This window comes from Bufo bufo, chromosome 2 (genome assembly GCF_905171765.1).
Source record: "Bufo bufo chromosome 2, aBufBuf1.1, whole genome shotgun sequence".
NCBI classification, from domain to species: Eukaryota; Metazoa; Chordata; class Amphibia; order Anura; family Bufonidae; genus Bufo; species Bufo bufo.
In genome coordinates, this window is record NC_053390.1 from 729,377,402 (window position 1) to 729,404,869 (window position 27,468).

The 27,468-nt window shown below is 44.4% G+C and overlaps 1 protein-coding gene across 10 annotated transcripts in view; it reads left to right on the top strand.

Annotated features, from left to right (window-relative positions):
• Positions 1–27,468, top strand: part of FRYL (FRY like transcription coactivator) — a 330,165-nt gene that overhangs the window by 141,776 nt on the left and 160,921 nt on the right. For all 10 annotated transcript variants that reach the window (XM_040418890.1, XM_040418883.1, XM_040418887.1 and 7 more), the window contains one exon: positions 6,344–6,543. In XM_040418890.1, the coding sequence (XP_040274824.1) occupies positions 6,424–6,543 (120 nt within the window). In that variant the 5' untranslated portion in view covers positions 6,344–6,423. The remainder of the gene's footprint in view (positions 1–6,343; positions 6,544–27,468) is intronic.

The following is a 27,468-nucleotide window of genomic DNA, read 5'->3' on the forward strand; positions in this document are numbered from 1 at the left end:
AAATCTGCTGACAGATGCAAATTGCGGAGCCGCAAAACACGGATACCAGCCGTGTGCTTCCGCATTTTGCCATAATAGAACAGTCCTATCCTTATCCATAATTTAGACAAGCATAGGACATGTTCTAAATTTTTGCAAATGCCACGGAACTGACATTGAAGTGAGTGGGTCCCCATCCATCCCACAAAAATGTGGAATGGATGGGGACTAAAAATCCGGTCATGTGCGTGAGCCCTAAGACTGTGGCATCAGACTACGCATGATTTCTTTGTTGTCTGTAACCATGGGGACCAGTAGGTTTAAGACTTTTTGCAAGATTAATTTCTTTTACTTCTTGGCGATTTTACCTACAAAGGAGCTGTAAATACAGAATGGTGAATATTTTCAGATTTTTCTAATTTTCTTTTTTGGAGACTCTTTCTCCTCTCGAACAAAAAATGAAATGTTGGAGTCATTTTTGAATAATTGCTTGCAAAATGGTGTAATCTAGCATTCGTAGTAGTAATTTGTATGCCGTGTTTCTAGAGACCTGGTAAGCTGTGTGAGGCCTCGCACACATGGTCGTTTTTGTTCTATGGTCCACACACCGCAGATACTTGCCGCACTTTCCGTGGTCCCTATTATAAAAATGCCTTTTCTTGTGTAGGGCATGTTCTATCATTTGCAGAACGGCTGCGCGGATGAGGACCGCACACTGATAACATCGGTGTGCAGTATGCATTTTCTGCAGGCCCCATAGAAATGAACGGGTCTGCAAAAAATGCAGAACGTACACAGACCCAAAATAGGGTCATGTGCATGAGGCCTAAACGTACCTTTGTGTATGGTTTTAGTAGCCGCATGGCTGAGAAAGGGAAATTGCCGCTACTAAAATGTGCTGCTACTGCAGATACCCTCTGAGTATTCCCTAAAGCTTTAAGTGCCCTAGGTTTTCTACGGTAAGAGCTCCACAGATGGCTGCGGCGTTCTCCTGGATGGACGCTGCAGCCCTCGCTCAGAGCAGAGGTGGGGGAGCATTATGTGGAGTGTTTACTATAGAAAGCCACGGGATTTCTTAACTATTTCAAGCTTTTGCCTGTTATACTTCAGCCGACTTTGGTTGTGTTTAACTATTTTAATGACATTTTTAATGCGACTATCTAATTATGCACGCTTCTGCTCCTAAGATGAATGTAATGGTTCCTTAAACACAACCTCAGTGAAGATTGTGCCATGATAAAGATCTAAACTGAAGGCTGTTTTTCCTTGTCAAAACATTGTTTTTGGAAGGACTCAGCTATTCCAAGAAGTTCCCCTGGACTTGCAGAGGCCCGCTATTTGTTCTTTGATGTGAGCTGCTCTCCTCCATTTAGGCTACTTTCACACTTGTGGCAGAGTGATCCGGCAAGCAGTTCCGTCGCCGACAAAACGTATGCCAACTGATGGCATTTGTAAGACTGATCAGGATCCTGATGAGTCTTAAAAATGCCTGATCAGTCAGAAAAATGCATTGAAATGCCGGATCCATCTTTCCGGTGTCATCCTGCAAAACGGATCCGGCATTTATTTATTTTCACCTTTTTTTCGGTCTGCGCATGCACAGACCGGAAGGACGGATCCGGCATTCCTATGGAAAAAAAATGCTGGATCCGGTATTAAGGCAAGTCTTCAGTTTTTTTGGCCAAAGATAAAACCGTAGCATGCTGCGGTTTTATCTTTTGCCTGATCAGTCAAAATGACTGAACTGAAGACATCCGGATGCATCCTGAAGGGATTACTCTCCATTCAGAATGCATAGGGATATACCTGATCAGTTCTTTTCCGGCATTGAGCCCTTTTGACGGAACTCAGTGCCGAAAAAGAAAAACGCTAGTGTGAAAGTAGCCTTACTACGAGGCTATCACTGTAAGGTCCAGCATCAGACTTCATGTCGTCAGGACCAGAGATGTAGATGTGGCCTTAGGTATTTAGCTCTTCTACACAGTGGAAATTCTTACTAGTGCTTTACTTCTGGGGAAATGTCAGTGACTTCAGTAAAGGATGATGCAAACGCATGTACGGGAAGGAATGTTAAAGCTATAAGGCTCCGCTCCCAGCCACAAACTGCTCGGAGTGAGTGTCTCTGCTGCTGTGGTGGCACAGGCTTGGCAGTATGTGAAGTGGCCTCGATAAGGACACTTGTCTGTGCCGTGTACAAGCAGCCAGTCCATAGAGAGTAAAGGAGGGGCACTGGGTGCCCTACAGAGGGTATGTTTTTTTGTTTGTTTTTTTAAAGCTCATACTAATTTTGCCCTCATGAGTAGGAAGGCTATATAAACTAAAATCAAAGCCCCAAAATGCTTAGGCCACTTTCACATGGTCAGTATTTGTAAACCAACAGGGGAACCTACAGAGAAAAAAGTATAATGGAAATATCTGTGCCGCTTCAGTTTTTTTGGACCCACTTCTGGTTTCGGTTTACAAATACTGATGAAAAACACTGGCCGTGTGAAAATGGCCTAAGGGTTATTTTTGGGGGAGGTGGGGCATGTTTCTGCTGTTTTTGACTTTAAAGGGATTCTGTCATCCGGATTTTAGCTACAAAGCTTTTCACATCATCACATCAGTCTCCTAGATTTAGTTTAAAACAGGGATACTCAACCTGCGGCCCTCCCACGATGCCCCTCTTTAGGATGACAGCTGTAGGCTGTCAGGGAATGATGGGAATTGTAGTTTTGCAAGGTGGAGGGCCGCTTTTATTCATATGCAACTGTCCCTCTGAGCGTTGGAGCCCAGCCGCGCCCATTATCTCGGAGCCCAGCACTGCCCCGCTGTTAATTATTCACTCTTCTCCTTGCTGACTTTTTCTTTTGGTGCTCCATAATCTCGCGCATGCGCCTTGGATCCACTCGTCTGGGCCTGCGCAGTGTCCTGGCAGCAGCCTCACTGAACCCAGCGCCTCACCGAACCAATTGACATCACAAAACTTTTATAGTGACCCCTACCATTGACTATGTTTGCAGGTGATATATAAAGTGGAAATGGAGCCTGGGCTAGTCATTTTGATCGGTCACGGATGTACCGGCTGTCTTTGTGTGTTGGCCTTCAGAGGGTTGGATTTCCTTCTTTATCTCGATATTTTGAGCAATTTGATATCCCCAGTCTCTGATGGATATATAGACCCCTATCCATATTTGTTGTCAGCTGAACCCAACGTATTGATTTCCATGGGGAGCTCCTGACTTTCCACTGACCGACTATGTTAGAGGGAAAGAAAGATTGGGCATGTTGAATTTCACAGTCCAGTCCTTCTGTTCTCCCAGGAGATAGGTCTTCACCAGAGGTATTTGGAAGCAGTTTTCTTTTCTCTTCCTATTGAAAACGCATATATTCTAAGGTTAGCTTCACAATAGCGCTAAACTGTTCCGGCAAGCTGGTCTGGTAGAGGAACAGCCTGCTGGGGTTTATCATATCTCGCATAGTCTTTCCCCCCTGGAGCCCTTTAACTATAATGGGACCTGGTGGGGATCCAGCCTGTTTCCGGCATTGGTGCTAGGGTTCGGCAGGACAGAAACCTCTGCTTGCAGCGGTATTTGTCCGGCCGAATCTCAGCACTAATGCTGGAAACAGGCCTATCCCCGCTGGGTCCCATTATAGTCATGGGACCTGGAGGTGGTCCGGCAGTTTCCATTATGGCAGATGCGTTGGACTCTGGCAGGCTGTTCCTCCACCGGATCAGCCTGCCGAAGCAGTTTAGTTCTAGTGTGAAGCTAAGCAAAACTGAGCATGTATGCGTATGGGGCTGTGAGGCCAACATCTAGTGAGGGTTTCCGGGCACCATAGGAGATTTTTTGTGCACCTGTTAAGTGCTAAGCTTGGTTAGGATAATTCTGGTATAAATTATTAGGTTGCAGCAATGTGTTCAGGTTTCTTGATGCAATTTTGGGATCATAAAAGGGCGAGTAAGTATTAAAGACAGATACGGCTTCTGCTCTTTTGTGAATTTGGCGTGGAAAACTGCATCAAGAAACCTGATCCTGTGGCCGTACCCTTATGTTGGCAGGTTTTACTGCAGGATTATGGACACCGTCAGTCTGGAAGGTCACTGCAGTCAGGAGATCCTTGTCTTCACCTTCCAACAGTATACATGGGACTAAAAGAGACTGCGCTCGTTCAATTGCCAGATTAGTGTAATTCGTTCAGGCATTCACTCTATATTTCATCTATTGGGTTTCATCTGATCACGCATGGCCTGTCTTCTTGGGAACTTTGCTAACGTCACCTAAATATCACATTCTGAAGACTTGATCTGAATGAAGTCCTCTGGACGGCAGCATATACATGTTTTCCTGAGCGGACATTCCACTATTAGATTTGCCTCCGTGAAAAGAAGGAATGCTGGCATCTCACCATGTGTGATCCCTTCCAAGAACACTGGGGCAGCTGTTGTGCCACTCACTACTGGACTACTTGTAAGATTGGTTTTGGCACAATCGTGTGGAACTTTCTTTCTTTAAAGGGGTATTCTGGTTAATTCATGTTGTCCACTGTGCATGAGAACCATAACCCCGTGCAGCATGGCAGGTCAAGCATGCAAGTGGGCATGCCAACCTACCACTGTTCTCATGGTTGGTGAGGGTCTAATAGTTAGCACCTATCCTGTAAAGAAGGGATAACTTGAAATAACTGGAAACCCTTTAATATTCAGATTTCTAGTTAGTGGCACACATTTATTAAGCTCCCCTTGTCAAGCTTGTCTCACTTCAGAAAATTGCATTTATCATGTAGAGAATGTTAATACCAGGCATTTACCAACGTATTGTAATTGTCCATATTGCCTCCTTTGCTGGCTGGATTGATTTATTTTTTTTCCATCACATTATACACTGCTTGTTTCCATGGTTATGACCACCCTACAGTCCAGCAGCAGTGGTCGTGCTTGCACACTATACAGAAAGTGCCCACCTGAGTGCGATTGCTCTCAGCCAAGAGTGCAGGGGGAGCAAAGCATGGCGGTCAGGGCTGATTTTCTACTCATTGTGGCAGCCCATTTTGTCTAATCCTGTTGTAGCTTGTTGCAGTAATGGCGGCTGGATGGTTTTTGGACTTTGGTTGTTGGGTGAAGACTTGTAGAGATGTGTTGTCCTTTGTTCTATTAAAATATTCTTCATAACTAGATTGTACGACTCCTTCAGCATATTACTATCTTGGATGATAAATACTCTACATTGACAGTCTTCCATCGTCGTGGCATTAGGTAGATGAGACCCCTCAATTTCAGTGGGATCTGCTAAAAATGTTATTTGTTTAAGGGCAACCAGCCCAGTTGTGTGGAGAAAAGAGAAAGATGTAAACCGACTGGATCAGTCTAGCGCTAGATAAGTAATATTAGGGAATCTGAAGACACTCATTGCCCCCTGCCTATGTAGAGCTAGCTCGACCTACCAAGATAAATGAGCATAGCTGTGGCAAAATCAGTTTTGTCGATGGACGTAACTTCTGGACAATTATTTGTTGCTTATGGATGACCTATAAGTAAGTATAGTAGTAGTCACATCTGAACCAAGGCCGCCCTGCCTAATAAACACAGTATTATATATGGCACATGGTAGATAAGGGTCCCTATTAAAAATGTTTGCGTTGAGGCACCTCTTAATTTAATGTAGTTAAGGGGTTATACCTATCTGAGACATCAATGGCATATCTTTAGGATATGCCATCAGTGTCAGACAGGTGTGGGTCCCACCTCTTGGACCCTCTTTGTCTCCAGAACAGACCCCTGAAGTGAAGAGTGTGGCGTGCTCTCCATTCACTGCTATGGGAGTTCTGAAAATGGGCAAAAGTCCCATAGCGGTGAATGAAGGGTGGCCTCACTTGTAGGAGCCCGTTCTGGAGATAGGTGCGGGTCCCACCTCTGAGACTCTATCTGACACTGATGGCACATCCTAGGGATATGTCTGAGAGGGGCATCTCTTTCCTTCATGAATTTTGTTTAGTCATTTGATTCCTGATGAATTTTTAACAGGTTATTTCCACAGACCGTTCCACCGTGTCCACAGGTCATGTGTGATTGATGCAAGTCCCACCTCTGAGACCTGCAGCCATCTCCAGAGCGGGGGTTCCCTCATCCTGGCTGTTGCTGTGTCATTATGGGGGGACCGTAGACATGTGGCCCCCTTCCTATTTGCACAGCACATGGAGATGTACATGGCTGTGGGGCAGTGAAATGCTTCTCTTAAATTTAGGGCAGATGAATGCGGCCACCGCTCATCAGCCAGGCTGTGCTGTCATTGCTGGTATTTTGTCATTTTTTCCTCTTTGTCAGGACGTGCGTTCAGTGTGCGTTGCTCCGGGGTGTTAATGTGCGCTTCTTCTCTCTCTACAGCCTCTGCTCCGGCCAGCGCTGTAAACAAGAAGCGGGTCGCTCCCATCAACCACTGCATTTTGGAAAAGAGAAGTGTCACAATGTCAAACATTACTATCGATCCAGATGTCAAACCTGGAGAATATGTCATCAAAAGCCTCTTTGCAGAGTTCGCTATTCAAGCAGAGAAAAAAATTGAAGTTGTGATGGCTGAACCCCTGGTAAGTGCTCACGACATCCTTTCTGTATGATGACTGGATTTATGCCAGAATTTAAAGGGGTTATGCCATGATGTATGTAAATACATGACAGACATAATATACCATATGACAACCTCTTTCTAACAAAGCTAGAACCAGCCCTGTACCTCACATGGATCCAGAGCTCCTCTATTTGTTGCTCCATTTGCTCTGGTATACTCTCTTCAGACTGGCAACTCAGGGGGTGTGTCCTTCCTGCTACAGCTGTCTCCCTATCACAGCCCAGGGGGTGTGTCCTTCCTGCTACAGCTGTTTCCCTATCACAGCCCAGGGTGTGTGTCCTTCCTGCTACAGCTGTCTCCCTATCACAGCCCAGGGGGTGTGTCCTTCTGGCTACAGCTGTCTCCCTATCACAGCCCAGGGGGTGTGTCCTTCTTGCTACAGCTGTCTCCCTATCACAGCCCAGGGGGTGTGTCCTTTCTCAGGAAATGTGTACTTTTTGTTGCATCTCCCACTCTGTAATGGTCACAGCTTCTAGTAGTGGCAGTTGAAGGCTGAAACTGAGCATGTGCGACCACGTCAGTAAGCGGAATTGCACATTACTATACAGATTAAACACCAGGGAAGCCATTATCATGAGGTAAAGTGAATATCTCGCAACTGAAACATTTTTATAACAGAAAGTAAATTACAAAAGTACCCCGTTTTTCATTATGAATCCTATTCAAATGATGTTTTAATTGGTTGTAAACCTTCAAGGGCCTTTCAGCTAGATCCAAGATCCAGCCATGTCACTGGACCTGCGGAGGGAAACAGATTTACCTGCTCCTTGCAGCTGGGTTTTGGTTACTTCGGGTTAATCCCTCACCCCCATCCCTTCTCCCCCGCCACTGCTCTAGCACCCACCGGTAATCTTCTATTTGACTGGCTGCAGCAGTAATGAATCACGTGATGCATGGATCACAGCTTTGGCCAGTCAGTCATTGGCTACAGCAGCCACGTGACTGCCATGAAAGTTTATCAGGAGCCAGAACCCAACATTGTGGAGCAGTTAAGGCTAGTTTCACACTAGCGACAGGGGAGTCTGACAGGCTGTTCCGGCGGGTGAACAGCCTGTCGGATCCGGACTGCAGCTCCGTCCCCATTGACTGACTATAATGGGGGCGGAGTTCCGTTGGCAGCACGGCAGCGCACGCCGAGAGGCAGCCGGACTAAAAGTACTGCATGCAGTACTTTTAGTCCGGCTGCCTCTCGGCGTGCGGTGCCGTGCTGGCGCCGGAACTCCGCCCCCGCCCCCATTATAGTCAATAGGGACGGAGCGGCAGTCCGGGGGCACGCGTGAACTAGCGGCAGGAAGGATCCGACAGGCTGTTCACCTGCCGGAACAGCCTGCCGGAGTCCCCTGCCGCTAGTGTGAAAGTACCCTAAGGCTGTTTCCCTCCTCAGGTCCAGTGACGTAGGTTGGCTTGGCTGAAAGCACCCCGAATATGGAGAAATGAAAATCAGACATCATATAGTACATGACAATCTCCTTCTAACAAATCTAGAACCAGCCCTGTACCTCACATGGATCCAGAGATCTCCCCATTCATTGCTCCAGTTAGATTTATTTCAGGCTGGCAGCTCAGGGGACGTGTCCTTTCTCAGAGGGTGTATTCAGATCCAGGCGGTGGTTTGAAAAATGTAGAATATTTTTCATGCCACAACCCCTTTAAATGCTGGCACAACTTCAATGAAGCATATGTTTTTTTGTTTTTCTTTACGGTCATGCTTTATACATATATTATTACAGGTCTGTTATCTGTGCTAAAATGCTAAACTCACCATTATGTACACTTCCATGACTTCATTCTTTCAACCTACAACTGGAGCTGACAACCCCTATGATACGAACCTGTGCCACTGAACATAAAAAAAAGAAGACGCCAAGGTCTCAGCGGCGCTCCGTTCCTGGCCGCTTCCAGTCTCTGCCGGACCAGGAAGCGGATGGGTGACGTGATCGCTGCAGTCAATCACAGACCTCAATGATCACATTGACTTGGACGGTACTTCACAACTGTGATGTAACGTTATAACGGATGGGGCCGCGGAGGCCTGTGATTGGCCACATCGGTAACAAGACCCAGCTGCTTCCTGGTCCTGCAGAAACTGGCAGCAGCTGGGAACAGGGCGGCGGTGGGACCGAGGACAGGTGTGTTTTTGCTACCATGTTATCAGATCCTCCAGGAGCTAGATACATAAGCAGCTACACAAATTCCTTTCAGGTCCTATTCGTTTGTTACAATTTATCAGTGTAGCTATAACGTATTATGTCTAGTTGAAAGAACTATTCTGTCCGTAAGTTTCCATTCATTTACAGCTAACAGAGGGGGAAATTTATCAAGACCAGCGCTTTCTCTGCTGGTCTTGATATCCCCTGCCGAAGGAAGGCACCTAATTTATGATGAGGCGCAGGACTCTTAAATGGAAATGGCAACTCAGCGATGCCGTAATTTCTGGCTTGTTCCAGAAAACTGGCATAAATAAAGTAAAATTTGTGGGGATGACTGGCCCTGCCCCATTTTGGGAAAGTTGCGTAAACTGATAGATATGAATTATTTTTTTTTAAAGTTGCACTTTTCAGGCACAAGGAAGATGATAAATCTCCCCCATAATCCCTAAAAACGGTGCAGAAAGGAAATTCTACATGAATTAAAAGGCGCATTATGTTTTTTTAAGCAGTTATGTTTTTTAATATGTTTATTCAAGTAAAACCGGCAAATCTATAAAATGCAGACGAAGTTAGACCGCACTGCCGCTGATTCCAATCTATATATTTACATGATCAGTAAATCAGTCCTGGCACCTGTAATATGTAAATGTGCTATCATGGAACTAAACACACATACTCTTTAGAACCCAACCAGCAGAAGGACCCGGCTTTGCACGGGTATATTTCATCTGTTTCATTTAATGTTTGTGTGTGTCGTTAAAAGATATCAACAGTAGCCCCCATAACAGTGACCTCTACAGTACCCCGCTCCTTTAACAGTGAACTCCACAGTCCCCCAGCCCATAACACTGACCCCCCCCCCCCCCACAGTGTCCCGCCACACTTTAAAATGGGACCTCCACAGCAGCCCGCCCCTTTAACAGTGAGTTTCACAGCAACCCACTCCCTTAAAGGGGTTCTACAGTTTGTTTTAACTGATGATCTATCTTCTGGATAGATCATCAGCATCTGACCAGCGGGCGTCCGACACCCGGGGCCCCCACTGATCAGCTGTTTAAGAAGGCAGCGGCGCTCCAGCAGCTCCGCGGCCTTCTCGCGGTTTACCGCTGGCCTAGTGACGTCACGACTTGTATCAACTGGCCTGGGCGGGGCTGAGCTCCATTCAAGTGAACAGAGCTTAGCTGCGCCCAGGCCAGTTGATACTAGTCGTGATGTCACTGGGCCAATGGTAAACAGTGAGAAGGCCACAGCGCTGCTGGAGCGCTGCTGCCTTCTCAAACAGCTGATCGGCGGGGGTCCCGGGTGTCTGACCCCTGCCGGTCAGATGCTGATGATCTATCCAGAGGATAGATCATCAGTTAAAACAAACTGTAGAACCCCCTTAACAGTGACCTCCACAGTACCCTGCTGCCTTAACAGTGACCTCCACAGCAGTTGCCCCTTTAATAGTGGCCCCTGTCACCTTTAACAGTGACCTTCACAGTGTCCACCCCTTTAACAGTGACCTTCACAGTGTCCACCCCTTTAACAGTGACCTTCACAGTGTCCACCCCTTTAACAGTGACCTCCACAGCGCCCTGCCCCTTTAATGCTAGGGCCACGAAGAAATGTGTCGCTAAACATTTTGTCTCAACAATTTTTATAATGATAGGCTGATAGGCACTGCGACATGTGACATACTGCGACACGACACATGTAGCAGTGTAGTTGTGCCCTATGTGTCGTGTGACACATGTTGTCGTGTAGCCCTGGCCTACAGCTGACCTACAGCAGTGAAGAAAAATGGCTGTGTTGTTATGGAAACCTGAAGTAAAACTGTGAGCTTCTATTGGCTGATAAGGGACATGTGACCGTGTGTATGGCAGTTGGGATATAAAGAGATAAAGAGAAAGACTTGCAGGCTTGTATTGGCTAATGCAGGTCATTTTTTGGAATATCTCAGGAACGGTACGTCCTAGAGAGCTGGGACCCCCACAAGATTTCTTTCCAGGTATTAAGGGATGTGCATACCAAGTTTCGTTGAAATCGATGGTTGCGTTTTTGAGTGATCGCGGAACATACATACATACACATATACATACATACGTCCTTCATTATATATATATAAATAATTCTGTATTATGACTGTGTATGGATACTTACAGGCAGTGCTTTATGGGAAACTTATGTGCAAAGAGGTATCTCCAAGAGCACGAGAACCGTCTCGCTGGCCCCACCTTTGGTGAGTGACCCCCTATGAGTCAGTCAGACCATTTACCAAGCCTTGGAACGTGACAGGGACATGTAGCCAAGCAGATATTTGACTTGGCTATTTTCCCTTGTCATGTTCCAAAGCTTGTTAAAAAATTGTACAGACTTTGACTCATAGGGAGCCACCTCCAAAAAAAGCCCCCAGTGAAACGGTTCCCTTTCTCTGGGACATACCTCTTTGGCTTTGAAATGTAGTAATGTCTAATTTATTAGTTTTTTTGCCCCTACTGCGCGTTTCATCCACCTCGGCACTGGTCAGCCTCTGCTCCTTCCACTGTAAGGACCCCTCATCTCTCCTGACATGTCTGTTTTAGTAACCACTTGCTTTTGTCATGCCGTAACTACTTGTACATCTGTTCTTGTAACTCCTATATTGTGCCATTCCTCCATTCTCCTTACTAGAAATGTATGACTGGATTGCTCACTAGGCGCTGCTCGTTGGGTTGTGTCTATTGCCCAGTCTGACGCGACCAGTAACGACTGTGCAGGGACACCCACACTAACTGGTAACAGCCAGAGCTTCTAAGAAAAGGTGCTCCAGAAATGTTCTTTCATGTGGAATACTAGTTTTACTAAAGCAGACATGTCCGGAGAGGTGACAGGTCCTATTTGATGAATTTCAAGGGGCATTACTTTCCAATAGTAGCACGTCAGTTACGTCATTCAGCTGATTTTTCGATCTTTCAAAATGTGGCCAAAGCTAAGAATTTAAGGGGTTAAAGTCCAACCCACCTCACCTTTTTTTGCAATAGTGTTTTTGTGGTACCTGCGGAACATAACCTAGAGAAAAATGCCCATGTGGGCCTAAAGGTCCACCTTAGCTGTCGTTTTACCACAACTTTTCCCCCCTCTACCCCCATTTACGTTCATGCTTTGGTCAGTGAGGATATGACAATATACTGCTGCCAGATTCCTGCAGTGATGGCTTATTTCATGCGAGAACAGGATCAGGCATGTTGAAATCCAATCAGTCCATCATTTACCTAATCTGTATAGACATCATGTTTTTGATGAAGTATATTGTATTATTATTTTTTGCATTTCACTTTATTATACAGCGTTGACCTATTCCACAGCACTTTACAGATGTTACCATTGCTTGCTGTCCCCAGGGGCTCACAGTCTTAAGGGTTGTCTCATCGTAGACAATGGGGGCATATCGCTAGGATTATGCCCCCATTGTCTTATAGGTCCGGGTCCCACCACTGGGACCTGCACCTATTTCGGGAACGGAGCCCGGCAAGGTGGTGGCTGGAGGAACATTGTATGGTGCCATATCCTGTCTATATTTTACGAAGTGGCTTAACAAACAATAAGAATAGGAGTTAAAAGTAAGGCCATGCCTATTTTTTTTTACCCTTATTCTTCTTCTTTTTTACTTATTAATAATTAGTATTTATTTCCGAGAACAAACCGAACTGAGGGCTGAAGCCTCACTTGTGTTCAGCAAGGTGACATAACGTGCCTCTGGCCTATTCGAAAAGCTCCCAGTGGGGCCCATTATAATAGTCATCGTGCACATGGCAACTCAGTAACCTAATGGGAAATCTGCAGCTTGAGACGTTGTAAAGGTATATCAGTCATCAGCGGTGAGGGAAATTCAAGAGAATAGGCCCCGGACGACAAGAGAGAAGCGAAGTTACGAAAGCTGAAGGAAATGAGAGCGGAAATAAGACTGCCCTCAGAACTTGGTCAATTCCTGGTTTTTAATGTTTACTTTTTGGGGTTTTATGTAAATGAAGCTTATTCATTACGGTATAACGGGAAGTTATGCCACGTTCTAACATAGGTCGTCTTTCACTTCCTTACCCTCTCTGGCTGTTGGATACAGCACCAGGAAGAGCTACATACAGGATAGAAAGAGACCAGAGGGATTTGTTCACATGGTAAAAAATGGGCAGGAGTTAAAAAAAAAAAAAAAAAAAAAAAAGCATGGGCAAAAATTGTTCATGAGGTAAGCAACTGTATGAGCACCTCATTCATGACTGGGCCAAAAAACGTCCTGAATGTCCAGGCAATTTTTCAGATTTTTTGGGGGGGGGGATTAGTGACCCTAACTTTTCTATTTGTTTGACTAACAAAATAATGTTTTTTACTTGAGACTTAGGACTTTTTATTTTCATGGAGTTTTTTTTTTTAAAGAGATTTTTCCCCCTTTTTTTTAGGTTTCATTTAGGGGAAAACCGCTAATTCTTATTAAGAAGTCATTTTTTTATTATAGCTTTTTATTTCTTAAATATTAAAACTTGCACAAAAATGTATTATTGCAATGGGTTCCTTATTTTGTGACGATCATTTTGATATATAATATGCATAGGTTTGAGTAAACGGGGAGCCTATGGTAATGCTTTCCGTTAGCGACAGCATTTATTTATTTATTTTTGTATTTTTTATTTATTTATTACTTATATTTTAATTTATTTTTGGCACATAATATGTCCCCCAGGAGGTCATCAAACGACCTCTGGAGGACACTGGCTTTCTTTTTGTTTCACTGTTTCCACTGTTATTGGGGCGTCCACAGGAGCCCCAGTTACAGGGGAAAACAGCCCCCTGTGGGGGCATGACACACGGCAGTGCTCATCAGGGTCTCCTTAGACCCTGCAGCTCTGCCCATGCCTTAGACACCCACAGCGGTCACATGACCGCAGGGCCTAACAGAGGAAGCAGCTTGGCCGCTTCCTGCTCTCCATACCTCGTTCACTGATCTCCTGCCGGCACAGGAGAAGGCAGAAGCGGTAATAAACCGCTCGTGTCTTCTCCTCAGGGTCCCCGCTGTGTCTGTCGGCTGGGACCCGACCTGCTCCTGCTAGACTGCAGGAGGTTATAATCCCAGCGCTGCCTGACCGTTTATATACGTCCTATCTGCACAGGGTATGTTGTGCATATAGGATGTATATAGCCAGTGGGCAGTCAGGAAGGGGTTAACAACCATAGTAGGCCTGGAAAACCCCGTTATTAAGGGGTACATGTTCGCTTGTTCTATTTATTTGCACTAACTACATAGGAACTTTTTTTTGTCCATGTTTGAGCTAGGAGTTTTTGATGATAATTTAGCCAATCGCTCCTGTCTTGGTCTCACACATCCGTCCGTTTCCTTCGTCAGTGTAATAATTGCGGTGGGTAATGGACGTCTTCATGTCTGACATTTTCAGTTGTTAGTAATATCCCCATAAAGAGGTCAGTTGTAGAGAGCTGGACGTCATGGCCTTTTCACCGAGTAGCAGTTCGGCTCCTTTGTATGAAGCACCTGCCTGGGGTTGTTGAACACAGACTCCGCTTGTATAAGGCTGGTAGTCTGTAATCTGCTTATAAAGAGCTTTTTATCTGATATCCAGGTGGTTTGTCAAGAAGTGCAAGGCAGGTGTCTCATCCTGTGCACGAAAACCTCCATTGTTTGCTCAGTACAATGACTCCATAAAAAGACCAGTACTGTGGATGAAAGCTGGGCTGATGTGGCTGCGGGGCAGATAAATGCACGGCGTTGTGCCAGGCACGTCATACAGCTGCTGCATGTACTGCACCCTGTTATATGGCGGCCAATATACAGTCCTTATCTTAAAGCAGTTCCCTGCCAGTCCCTTTAGGGTCATCAGCCGTCTACCAGGGAAGTAGCTAGGACAGGACGACCGCCGCGACCCAGACAGTTCAGGAATGGTACGCCCGCTTTGACAGTGACATAAATGCAGAGAGTAACTGCTCTACTAGTCATTAAAGGCCATATAAACCCAAATGACTTTGGAGAGGTACGCTTGGCAGCTGAAGCAGCACACTTTGCCCCATCTCTATTGGTGTCCCCACTTCTGAGATATTCGCCCTTTTATTTTATGCAAATGAGCGACAAGGTGCAATAAGGGTGTTGCTGTTGCACGTAAAGCTTCTCCTCCTTAGGCCCCCTGCACACGAACGTGTGCGCCCTGTGGTCGTGCTGCGGGCCGCAATGCACGAACACAGTCCGTGGGACAGCCACAGCGGATCGCTGACCCATTCACTTGAATGGGTCCGCGAACCGGCCGTTCCGCAAAAAGATAGGACATGTTCTATCTTTTTGCGGAACGGAAGTACGGGACGAAACCCCACGGAAGCACTCCGTTGTGCTTCCGTAGGGTTCCGTTCCGTGCTTCTGTTCCGTACCATTCCGCATCTCCGGATTTGCGGACCCATTCAAATGAATGGGTCCGCATCCGTGATGCGGAATGCCCACGGAACGGCACCTGTGTATTGCGGATCCGCAAATGCGGTCTGCAATACGGCAACGGGAAGCACCCGTTCGTGTGCAGGGGGCCTTATACTGTGGAGGAGATCGCAGCATGTAAATGCAGAGGTCTCCTTCACTGACGAGCAGGCGATTGCCAGCAAGGAACGTTTCCTTTCTGCAGAATGCGCCCATGTAAAGGGATCTTTAGTTCTATGAGACTGTGCACACAGATAGCACATGGACCAAACATACGGTCATGTGAATAGATCCATATATATATATATATATATAAAAAAAAAGGAAGAAGGCGGCGGCACTGGAAACAAGCAAAAATGGGTGCTATGTCCAGGGATATTGCTGCTTACCCCAGATATATATATATTTTTAAAGGGATATTCCCATCTCGGTTGCGGTAACAGCATAGCGTGCTGCGCTGTACGCATAATTCCGATTTATTCCTGCGGGAGCCCTCTATTTGCATGGTGTGCACTTGGACTAGACCCGGCTTCATTCAGTATCTGATACTTAGCAGTAGGCTACCACGTGCATCACATCTCTGCTTGCTGTGTGCAGTACAGAATTGCAGAAGCCTACCTGTAATTCATGTCTAGTGCATTCATCTCTGTCGCTCACGTTGGGTAGGACGGAGAGATGTTGGGATGTTCAGTCCCTGATATTTGCTGGACTTCACCCATGTCTTTTTGCTCTTTCGATTCTCTAAGGCGATTTCCTTCCATGTGCACTTTTCTTCTATCTCTACCAGTTTTCTTCTTAAAGTAAATACCCCATCTTTTTATTGCTGCAGTAAAATATTACTAGGTCCAGAGTCCTCGGTTTTACTGGTGAGGCGGTTACCCGGAGCGTTTGCTTAGTTGCTATTATTTCAGTTTTGATAATGTGGTTAGATTTATGTGTTGTCCTGTGCATACTACTACTACTGTTTTACAAGAGGCTTGGTTTATTGAAGGGATTAGTGTTCTCAGGGTGAGACATTGATAGTCCTGTCTGTCTTAGGGGTCCCTTAGGCCAAACGAGCTCTGATCAACAATCAAACAAGTCGATCGGTGCTAGCTTCAACAGCGTTTAGACGGGTCAATCAAAACTGTCGGCGAGATGTACAATCATTGCTCTGATCCTTCTCCCCCTGCTCTGTACATGACGTCGGCACTGCATTGCCTGTTACACTTGGGGTGGTGCCGCTGACCTGCTCACCTATAAATCCAATCAGCCGTCAAACAACCATTTGCTTGTTTGTTGGCTGATTTTTGGCCAAGTGAACCTTGCTATGAATGTTTGGTCACAGATAGTAACGCATCTCCTTTTATTTAATCTGTTTTTATTTTTTGATTGTAGCTTTTTTTTATTCCATTGCCTGAACATGGTGATGGGGCGGCCATCTTGCCTGAGATTTTCATAACTGCATTTAGAAAGCCTTAAGAAGATTGCTTTACAGCAGCCCCATGGTCCATAGACACAATGGTCAGGAGGAGACCTCCCTGACTTCTATTGGAGAGTTTTCTAGGCCTGTTCTGTGCCCTGTGCAGAGGTCATTGTACAAGGAAAGAATAGATAAGCTCTGACAATCACCTACTGGGAATGGTGGATCCTGCGTTATCTATACACAGAGGTGATATCTCCTTATTACAGGCAGGATTAGAATGAGTTAACTGCAGTAAAGTGGTCTTTACAGACCAAGAAGTGGCACCAATTATTAGACATAGTGGCCAGTGCTAAAACTGCAGGAATTTATATGTATTTTTTTTAAATATATGGAATACATGTAAAATTAAAAACTACATCAAAAATTATTAAAAAATATGTTAAACATGAAAAAAGTGATTTTGAAATAGCTTATGACATATTTTCTTATGACACATTCCCTTTAAATAACGCAATAAGTGTGCACGCAGGTTTGTGTTTCTCTTAGGTTCTCCGCGGAGAACCACAGCTCATCTGGCGTACAATGTACGCATTTTATGTTGCAGCCTTTTTCTAAAATGAAATAAAAATATATGAAGTTTTTGCTAACATTCTGCACTTCATACCCCATAATGACAAAGTGAAAAAAGAATGTGTTTGAAATCTAAAACCAAAAATCTAAAAACTAATATCTTGCATTGACATAAGTTTAGACCCTTTGCTCAGGACTTACAGTAGTAGAAGTACCTTTGGCAGCGATTACAGCCTGCAGTATTCTTGGGTATGATGCCACGAGGTTTGCACATCTGGATTTGGGAATTACGGTATCTGCTATTCTTCTCTGCAGATTCTCTCAAACTCTGTCATGTCTCCGATCTCTACAGGTAGTTTTCCTCATGGTTTAGTTTTTGCTCTGGTTTGCTTTGGCAGCTGTCTGAATACTGTACCTCAGAATGTGGTCATGGCAGGAACAGTGGATAGTTTTGAAAAGAAAAGCTTACATGAGTTCTTAAAATCAAATAACATTAATACTTGAAAATGGGTAGAAGTCTGGGTCTGACTGGGTCACACCACACCCATCCCTTGGTCGAACTTGATGGACTTATGTCTTTTTTCAGCTCACTCCAGAGATCTTCTTTTGGGTTCAAGTCAGGGCTCTGGCTGGGCCACTCAAGGACATTCTCGGAGTTGTTCCTAATCCACCCCTGTGTTACCTTGGCTGTGTTCTTAGGGTCATTGTCTTGTTGGAAGGTGAGCCTCTGGATCAGGTTGTCATTAAGAATATCTATGTGCTTTGTTCCCTTCACCTTTCCCTTAATCCTGACCAGCCTCCTAGTCCCAACTGCTAAATAATATCCCCACAGCATGATACTACCACCACACTTCACTGTAAATATGGTATTGGTCAGTGCCTGGCTTCCTCCCAGGCTTGATGCTTAGAATTGAGGCCAATCTTAGTTTCATCAGACCAAAGAATCTTGTTTCTCATGGTCTGAGAGTCCTTTAGTGGTGGTGTTTTTTTTTTGTTTGTTTTTTTTAAAGCTCCAGGTGGGCTTTCGTGTGTCTTTTACTGAGGAGAGCCTTCTTTCTGGACACCCTGCCATAAAGGCCAAGTTAGTGGAATGCAGAAGTAATGGTTGGCTTTCTGGAAGTTTCTCATGTCTGCACACAGGACCTTTAGAGCTCAGCGGCAGTGACCATTAGGTTCTTAGTCACTCATCTTACCAAGGCCCTTTTTCCCCAATTACTTAGTGTGGTGGGACAGCCTGGTTGTTCCAAGCTAGTTCACACATCAGTGGTTTGGTCAGTGATTTCCATCAGTGATTGTGAGATAAAACTACGAGTGGAGGCAACAGAGATAAGGTGTAATGGAAAGAGCTCCACTTGTTCTGTGTTTTTGACTTGCACCTGGTTTTGGCTCACAATCACTGAAGTGTGGACTGGGCCTAAAACTTGGATAATAAGGGGCAGTCCTGGTAAATCTGCCTCATTGTGCATTGCCTTATTATTAAAGTGCCAGGGTCAACATTTTGAGCAGTTCTCCACCTGTAGTTGATTTAGGTCTAGGATTTCTATGCCAGTACTATCGGTGTCTGCTTCTCATGTCCAAAATCTAGTAGTAGGAGGCAATGACCATAAGCAGTGTCAAGGTAACCGAGCATCACTGTGTGGCCACATAGCTGTATATTAGGTATATGTCTACAACTGCCCAGATATCCCCTACAATAGAAGCCTTCACGAAAGGAGCAACTTAATGTTCTTGTAATCTGGTTTGGCCTTGTAAGTGTTGTATAAAGTGTTTTGAAGTAGTAAAGATGTGTTTCATAGCTCAGGCAATCCATTATATAGCCGTGTTCCTTTATGGTCTTGTCAAACTTTTTATTACATTTTTAACTTTTCACATTTTTTTGCTGAAAGAATTAAACTTATAAAGCCAGGCTGTGAGATTACAGCCAGTATAAGATCTATAAGCCAGTACTATAGTATGGTCCCATGTATAAAGTAATCTACATTCCTAAGAGATTGTGAGACTGAAGGCTGCAGTAAAACCATATTGACCCAGCCTTTTGGGGACACCATTGGCCATGTACGGTCCCATTTGGCCTACTGATATTTTAATAAATGTGTTCCCTGGACAGATTCCTGTTGTCTGCATGTGTTCTATACCTTTAGCTTGAGTGGTTTGTTCTTGCTTTTTTAGTTATTGTATTATTTATACACTGCTCAAAAAAAATAAAGGGAACACAAAAATAACACATCCTAGATCTGAATTAATGAAATATTCTTCTGAAATACTTTGTTCTTTACATAGTTGAATGTGCTGACAACAAAATCACACAAAAATTTAAAAATGGAAATCAAATTTTTCAACCCATGGAGGTCTGGATTTGGAGTCACACTCAAAATTAAAGTGGAAAAACGCACTGCAGGCTGATCCAACTTTGATGTAATGTCCTTAAAACAAGTCAAAATGAGGCTCAGTAGTGTGTGGCCTCCACGTGCCTGTATGATCTCCCTACAACGCCTGTGCATGCTCCTGATGAGGTGGCGGACGGTCTCCTGAGGGATCTCCTCCCAGACCTGGACTAAAGCATCTGCCAACTTCTGGACAGTCTGTGGTGCAACGTGACGTTGGTGGATAGAGCGAGACATGATGTCCCAGATGTGCTCAATTGGATTCAGGTCTGGGGAACGGGCGGGCCAGTCCATAGCATCAATGCCTTCGTCTTGCAGGAACTGCTGACACACTCCAGCCACATGAGGTCTAACATTGTCTTGCATTAGGAGGAACCCAGGGCCAACCGCACCAGCATATGGTCTCACAAGGGGTCTGAGGATCTCATCTCGGTACCTAATGGCAGTCAGGCTACCTCTGGCGAGCACATGGAGGGCTGTGCGGCCCTCCAAAGAAATGCCACCCCACACCATTACTGACCCAATGCCAAACCGGTCATGCTGGAGGATGTTGCAGGCAGCAGAACGTTCTCCACGGCGTCTCCAGACTCTGTCACATCTGTCACGTGCTCAGTGTGAACCTGCTTTCATCTGTGAAGAGCACAGGGCGCCAGTGGCGAATTTGCCAATCTTGGTGTTCTCTGGCAAATGGCAAATGTCCTGCACGGTGTTGGGCTGTAAGCACAACCCCCACCTGTGGACGTCGGACCCTCATATCACCCTCATGGAGTCTGTTTCTGACCGTTTGAGCAGACACATGCACATTTGTGGCCTGCTGGAGGTCATTTTGCAGGGCTCTGGCAGTGCTCCTCCTGTTCCTCCTTGCACAAAGCCGGAGGTAGCGGTCCTGCTGCTGGGTTGTTGCCCTGCTACGGCCTCCTCCACGTCTCCTGATGTACTGGCCTGTCTCCTGGTAGCGCCTCCATGCTCTGGACACTACGCTGACAGACACAGCAAACCTTCTTGCCACAGCTCGCATTGATGTGCCATCCTGGATAAGCTGCACTACCTGAGCCACTTGTGTGGGTTGTAGACTCCGTCTCATGCTACCACTAGAGTGAAAGCACCGGAAGCATTCAAAAGTGACCAAAACATCAGCCAGGAAGCATAGGAACTACCTGCAGAACCACTCCTTTATTGGGGGTGTCTTGGTAATTGCCTATAATTTCCACCTGTTGTCTATTCCATTTGCACAACAGCATGTGAAATTGATTGTCACTCATTTTTGCTTCCTAAGTGGACAGTTTGATTTCACAGAAGTGTGATTGACTTGGAGTTACATTGTGTTGTTTAAGTGTTCCCTTTATTTATTTGAGCAGTGTATTTACTGTGCTTGAACTGTTGAGTCATGTTATATTGTATTTAGCCTGGGCGGCACCTCCGCTTATATTTGGTAGATACTTGTGCAATATTTGTTTAATAAATCAAAAAAATAGCACTCCTATTCAGGTCTGCTCCAAATGAGTATGTTTCAGATCTTATCTGATATATAGAGCCAGTATACACCACTTGTGTATTTAATACATACTTGATGGTGGTTTTGGGGAGATGCTCCTTTTATTAGATCATGCCCTTTTTTCTTTTCTTTTTTTGCAGCGCTTGCACCCCTCAATGCCCGTTTAGCTTACGGGCAGGAGTCTGATGTCACACCATCCCAGCCCTACTTACTGTACAATTAAAGCAGACCTTCATTCAGCACCCAGCAGTTTTTTTTTTTTGTTTTTTTTTCTAGCTCTTCCAGGAGTCTGGGAGGTCTCCCCTTTTTCCAGGAGCTTCCCAGATATTCTGGTAGATTTGCAAGTGTAAAGTGGAACATTTTGGGTTAATACCCTTTATCAGGCATAAAAGCAGTGGTTTGTTGACGCCGCGATTCCTTTGTTGAGGGCCTGTTCTAAATAGAAGCACTATATGAGGTGCTGTCTCTGCCAAGCATATTCTTCATCTCCTTTGGTTTACATGGCTGTCCATAGCTGATGATTTCCTATATCTGTAATTCATTATTTTACTTGTTGCTTTTTAAAGGATGACACTGTTGAATCAAAATAAAAACATGAGTCCTTAAAAGGACTGTAGTACACTTTTACTTTGCAAAAAAATACCTTTTATTGCCTTATCGCCTTTCTAATCCCCAGTAAAGTGCTTTGATGTACCTGGAAATCAAGCACCAAGTCCATAGGTCGGTGTTTTCTTTAAAAGAGCCCAAGCACACCTGATGTCTTTACCCTCTCGCAGCGATATCACTGATCCCCTGCCTCCAGATCTTGCGTAGACTAACTCTCCGCCTGCACATTACAGCATGTACTATGGGCATCGGCTTCACAGTATGTACTGCGCATGTGCTCTATACAGAGCTGTATAGGGGCGCAAAGCACACAGTGTGCTGTCCGCATCTTTATCGGCCCCATTTAAATGAATGGGTCTGGATGCGGACGCGTAAATACGGTCGTGTGAATGCGCCCTAATTGTATTTGTCAGGTATAGAAGGTTTATGAGCAATAGCATTTAGGTATTTGTTAAGAAAAAACATATGGGTTAGGCTACTTTCACACTAGCGTTTTTCTTTTCCGGCGCTGAGTTCCGTCCTAGGGGCTCAAATCCGGAAAAGAACTGATCAGTTTTATCCTAATGTATTCTGAATGGAGAGTCAGTCCTTCAGGATGCATCAGGATGTCTTCAGTTCAGTCTTTTTGACTGATCAGGCTTTTCAGAAAAACGTAGCATGCAGTATTTTTACCTCCGGCCAAAAAGCCTGAACACTTTGACTGAACGCCGGATCAGGCCTTTTTCCCATTGACTTGCATTAACGCCGGATCTGCCACTGTGTGTTCAGTCAAAACGGATCCGGCTTTTGCATGTTAAACCCGAAAAATGTGAAAAAAAAGTTAAAGTCCATAAATGGCGGATCCGTTTTTTCCAATGCATTTTTTCATTGTGATAAAAATCCTGATCAGGATTCAAATGTAATCCGTTTTCACACGTTTTTCCGGATCCGGCGGGCAGTTCCGGTGTCGGAATTGAACGCCGGATTAAAACAACGCTAGTGTGAAAGTAGCCTTATAAGGACTTTTGTCCAAACGTATTTTTTGTCCGTTCCGTTATTTTTGCGGCCTGTATGCGGAATCATTTACTTCAGTGGGGCTGCAAAAAGCGGAAATGACTCCATCTGCATTCCATGGTCGTTCTGCAAAAAAATAAAACGTCCTATTAATGTGCGCATTACGGACAAGGATAAGACTGTTCTATTAGGGACTTGCTGATTGCAAAATACAGAATGCACTTGTCCAGTGTGTAATTTGCGGACCGCAAAACAACAACGGTCGTGTGCATGAGCCCTAAGGCTCATCTATCTGCTCCAGGTCCACTCCCTAAAAGTAAAATCGTACCTGTTTTTATCATACGCTGCAGTTTGGGTACAGCAGGAATATACAGCATTTGCTCTGTATGAGGAGATCTGTTTTGCAGGTTAGCTATGCATTTATTCAGATTTCAAATGCCACGGTCTGCTGTGTCAGATACAAGGTGTGCTCGTGACAGCATTCAGGATTCAAGGGAGCAGAGTGGTTGCACATTTTAATTAGGAATATTTTACATGGCCCTGTTCAGATTTGGCATGTGACTAATACGGAGGTTCTGAGACATGCTTCTACTGGAGTTAGAGGGGTTGTCCACTTTCTGGGTACTGTTGATGAATGTGTACGTAAGATGTCTATATGTCACTTAATAATATATTCTGTGCCCTTTTCTATATTTCGTATGCCCCCCCCCCCCTTGTTTGCCAAGTCTTTTTGTGCTGTCCACTGGGAGGTCCTGTCCATAAAATGGCTGCTGATGGAGGGTCATGTGACCAGACAAATATATCCACATGGCAGGTTCCCTTTAAACAATAGATCATTTTCTGATGACCCTTTTACCAACCTCTGGTCAGCTATTGGTGATGAGAGTATGGTGACTTGTTATGTAGAGAGAACCCGCCTACTCCTAGATGTTCATATTTTCAGTACAAGACAACTAAAAAGTGAAATGGGCAAAAATAAAGTACGTTAATCCCTTTTTTTTCTGTTTGGTGGGTTTCCTGCTGTTATTTGGCCCTGAACAAGGAGAAAGACATAAGATTCCTTGTATTTCTTAAGATCCATCTTTATTCTTGAATTAAAAACCTGTCCGGTTTCCTCCAGTCTCTGTTGGCTGCGTTGGCCAGCATGCCCCCTGAGCCCGGGCATGTTATGTGTTCGGCAGGGGATTGATCCTCGGACAGTTTTTGCTGTTCTGCGGTTATGTTTATGCTCGAATATTGATATTCTCATAAGGAATTTCCTGGAACATGTAGATTGTATTGTACATACGGTAGATTCTTCTTCAACCTTGGAACATGTACATTCTTGGCTTTATATATCCTTTTAATGTCTGGGTGATGCATTGATGGAGTTTGGAGGAAGTCAGTGACCCATCTGCTCAGGTAAGCATTTACACTACACCATGGACTTGTAAAAGAAGTTGTCCCCATTTAATGTCCTTGTGTAGATCCTAAGTAATGAATAATGTTTACCATTTACATTCAGTTAAAAAAAAAGATCAGGGGAAGAGTTAGGACATTCGGCTCCTATGGGGCCACCTGGTGGTTGAAGGGTATAGTATCCTTCGCGTCCAGCTACAGTTTTTTGTGCAGCTGAGTGCTTCTGGACGCACACGCTCAGTTCTTCTTATAGCCAGGTCACTGCACATCCTGGCTAAGAGATATCTTTCCGGTGGAGGGCATACTGTGGATGTCATACGGTATCTATCATTACCACTCTTTATCCCACAATATCTACTGGTAAAGAAAAAGGGGGCTATATTGTTAGCTGCCAGGGGTGGGGTTAGGTGGGGGACTGATTCTGTTCAAAGCCTGGCCATTAGCGCAGATTAACAGCAGCACCAAACACAGCCCAAAAAAATGGCCAAAAATGAAAAGTCTATTTGTTGTAGAAATAATATAAATCCCTTTAAACAGCTATTAACATTATTGGACTTCTATTTTGAAAATTATTTGTGATGAGAGAATGTAATTTTATTTTATTTTTTTCTACTAGCTTTCTGCATCTGCCACTAGAGGGTGTGTAGGAGCCTAGTGCAGTAGTGACCATTTCAGGTAATGCTGGATTCACGTTACTGTTTTCATTTTACAGGATCCTTTTTTTCTGTTCTTCTGATGAAACAGAAGAACAGAAAATAAAACGGTGATGTGAATCCAACCTAACCAGCATGTTATTTGTCCATATCTGCACCTGTATATACAGCTTTATTACTGCATGTCTGTTTTCTTATCTGTGGCGGCCCTTTGGTAGAAGGTCAGTTATTGATGTTTCACCTTTTGATCATGTTCTCACATATACAGTTGCAAGAAAAAGTATATGAACCCTTTTGGAATTATATGGATTTCTACACAAATAAAATGTGATCTGATCTTCATCTAAGTCACAACAATAGACAATCACAGTCTCTTTAACTAATAACACACAAATAATTAAATGTTACCATGTTTTTATTGAACACACCATGTAAACATCCACAGTGCAGGTGGAAAAAGTATGTGAACCCTTGGATTTAATAACTGGTTGAACCTCCTTTTGGCAGCAATAATTTCAACTAAACGTTTCCTGTAGTTGCAGATCAGACGTGCACAACGGTCAGGAGTAATTCTTGACCATTTCCTCTTTACAGAACTTTTTCAGTTCAGCAATATTCTTGGGATGTCTGGTGTGAATCGCTTTCTTGAGGTCATGCCACAGCATCTCAATCGGGTTGAGGTCAGGACTCTGACTGGGCCACTCCAGAAGGTGTATTTTCTTCTGTTTAAGCCATTCTGTTGTTGATTTACTTCTACAGGGAGTGCAGAATTATTAGGCAAATGAGTATTTTGACCACATCATCCTCTTTATGCATGTTGTCTTACTCCAAGCTGTATAGGCTCGAAAGCCTACTACCAATTAAGCATATTAGGTGATGTGCATCTCTGTAATGAGAAGGGGTGTGGTCTAATGACATCAACACCCTATATCAGGTGTGCATAATTATTAGGCAACTTCCTTTCCTTTGGCAAAATGGGTCAAAAGAAGGACTTGACAGGCTCAGAAAAGTCAAAAATAGTGAGATATCTTGCAGAGGGATGCAGCACTCTTAAAATTGCAAAGCTTCTGAAGCGTGATCTTTGAACAATCAAGCGTTTCATTCAAAATAGTCAACAGGGTCGCAAGAAGCGTGTGGAAAAACCACGGCGCAAAATAACTGCCCATGAACTGAGAAAAGTCAAGCGTGCAGCTGCCAAGATGCCACTTGCCACCAGTTTGGCCATATTTCAGAGCTGCAACATCACTGGAGTGCCCAAAAGCACAAGGTGTGCAATACTCAGAGACATGGCCAAGGTAAGAAAGGCTGAAAGACGACCACCACTGAACAAGACACACAAGGTGGAGGTGGAGTACTGGTTTGGGCTGGTATCATCAAAGATGAGCTTGTGGGGCCTTTTCGGGTTGAGGATGGAGTCAAGCTCAACTCCCAGTCCTACTGCCAGTTTCTGGAAGACACCTTCTTCAAGCAGTGGTACAGGAAGAAGTCTGCATCCTTCAAGAAAAACATGATTTTCATGCAGGACAATGCTCCATCACACGCTTCCAAGTACTCCACAGCGTGGCTGGCAAGAAAGGGTATAAAAGAAGAAAATCTAATGACATGGCCTCCTTGTTCACCTGATCTGAACCCCATTGAGAACCTGTGGTCCATCATCAAATGTGAGATTTACAAGGAGGGAAAACAGTACACCTCTCTGAACAGTGTCTGGGAGGCTGTGATTGCTGCTGCACGCAATGTTGATGGTGAACAGATCAAAACACTGACAGAATCCATGGATGGCAGGCTTTTTAGTGTCCTTGCAAAGAAAGGTGGCTATATTGGTCACTGATTTGTTTTTGTTTTGTTTTTGAATGTCAGAAATGTATATTTGTGAATGTTGAGATGTTATATTGGTTTCACTGGTAAAAATAAATAATTGAAATGGGTATATATTTGTTTTTTGTTAAGTTGCCTAATAATTATGCACAGTAATAGTCACCTGCACACACAGATATCCCCCTAAAATAGCTAAAACTAAAAACAAACTAAAAACTACTTCCAAAAATATTCAGCTTTGATATTAATGAGTTTTTTGGGTTCATTGAGAACATGGTTGTTGTTCAATAATAAAATTAATCTGCACTCCCTGTATGCCTTGGGTCGTTGTCCTGTTGCAACACCCATCTTCTGTTGAGCTTCAGCTGGTGGACAGATGGCCTTAAGTTCTCCTGCAAAATGTCTTGATAAACTTGTGAATTCATTTTTCCTTCGATGATAGCAATCCATCCAGGCCCTGACGCAGCAAAGCAGCCCCAAACCATGATGCCCCCACCACCATACTTTACTGTTGGGATGAGGTTTTGATGTTGGTGTGCTGTGCCTCTTTTTCTCCACACATAGTGTTGTGTGTTGCTTCCAAACAACTCAACTTTGGTTTCATCTGTCCACAGAATATTTTGCCAGTACTGCTGTGGAAGATCCAGGTGCTCTTGTGCAAACTGTAAAAGTGTAGCAATGTTTTTTTTTGGACAGCAGTGGCTTCCTCTGTGGTATCCTTCCATGAAATCCATTCTTGTTTAGTGTTTTACGTATCGTAGATTCACTAACAGGGATGTTAGCATATGCCAGAGACATTTGTAAGTCTTTAGCTGACACTCTAGGATTCTTCACCTCATTGAGCAGTCTGCACTGTGCTCTTGCAGTCATATTTACAAGACGGCCACTCCTAGGGAGGGTAGCAGTAGTGCTGAACTTTCTCCATTTATAGACAATTTGTCTTACCGTGGACTGATGAACCGCAAGGCTTTTGGAGATACTTTTATAA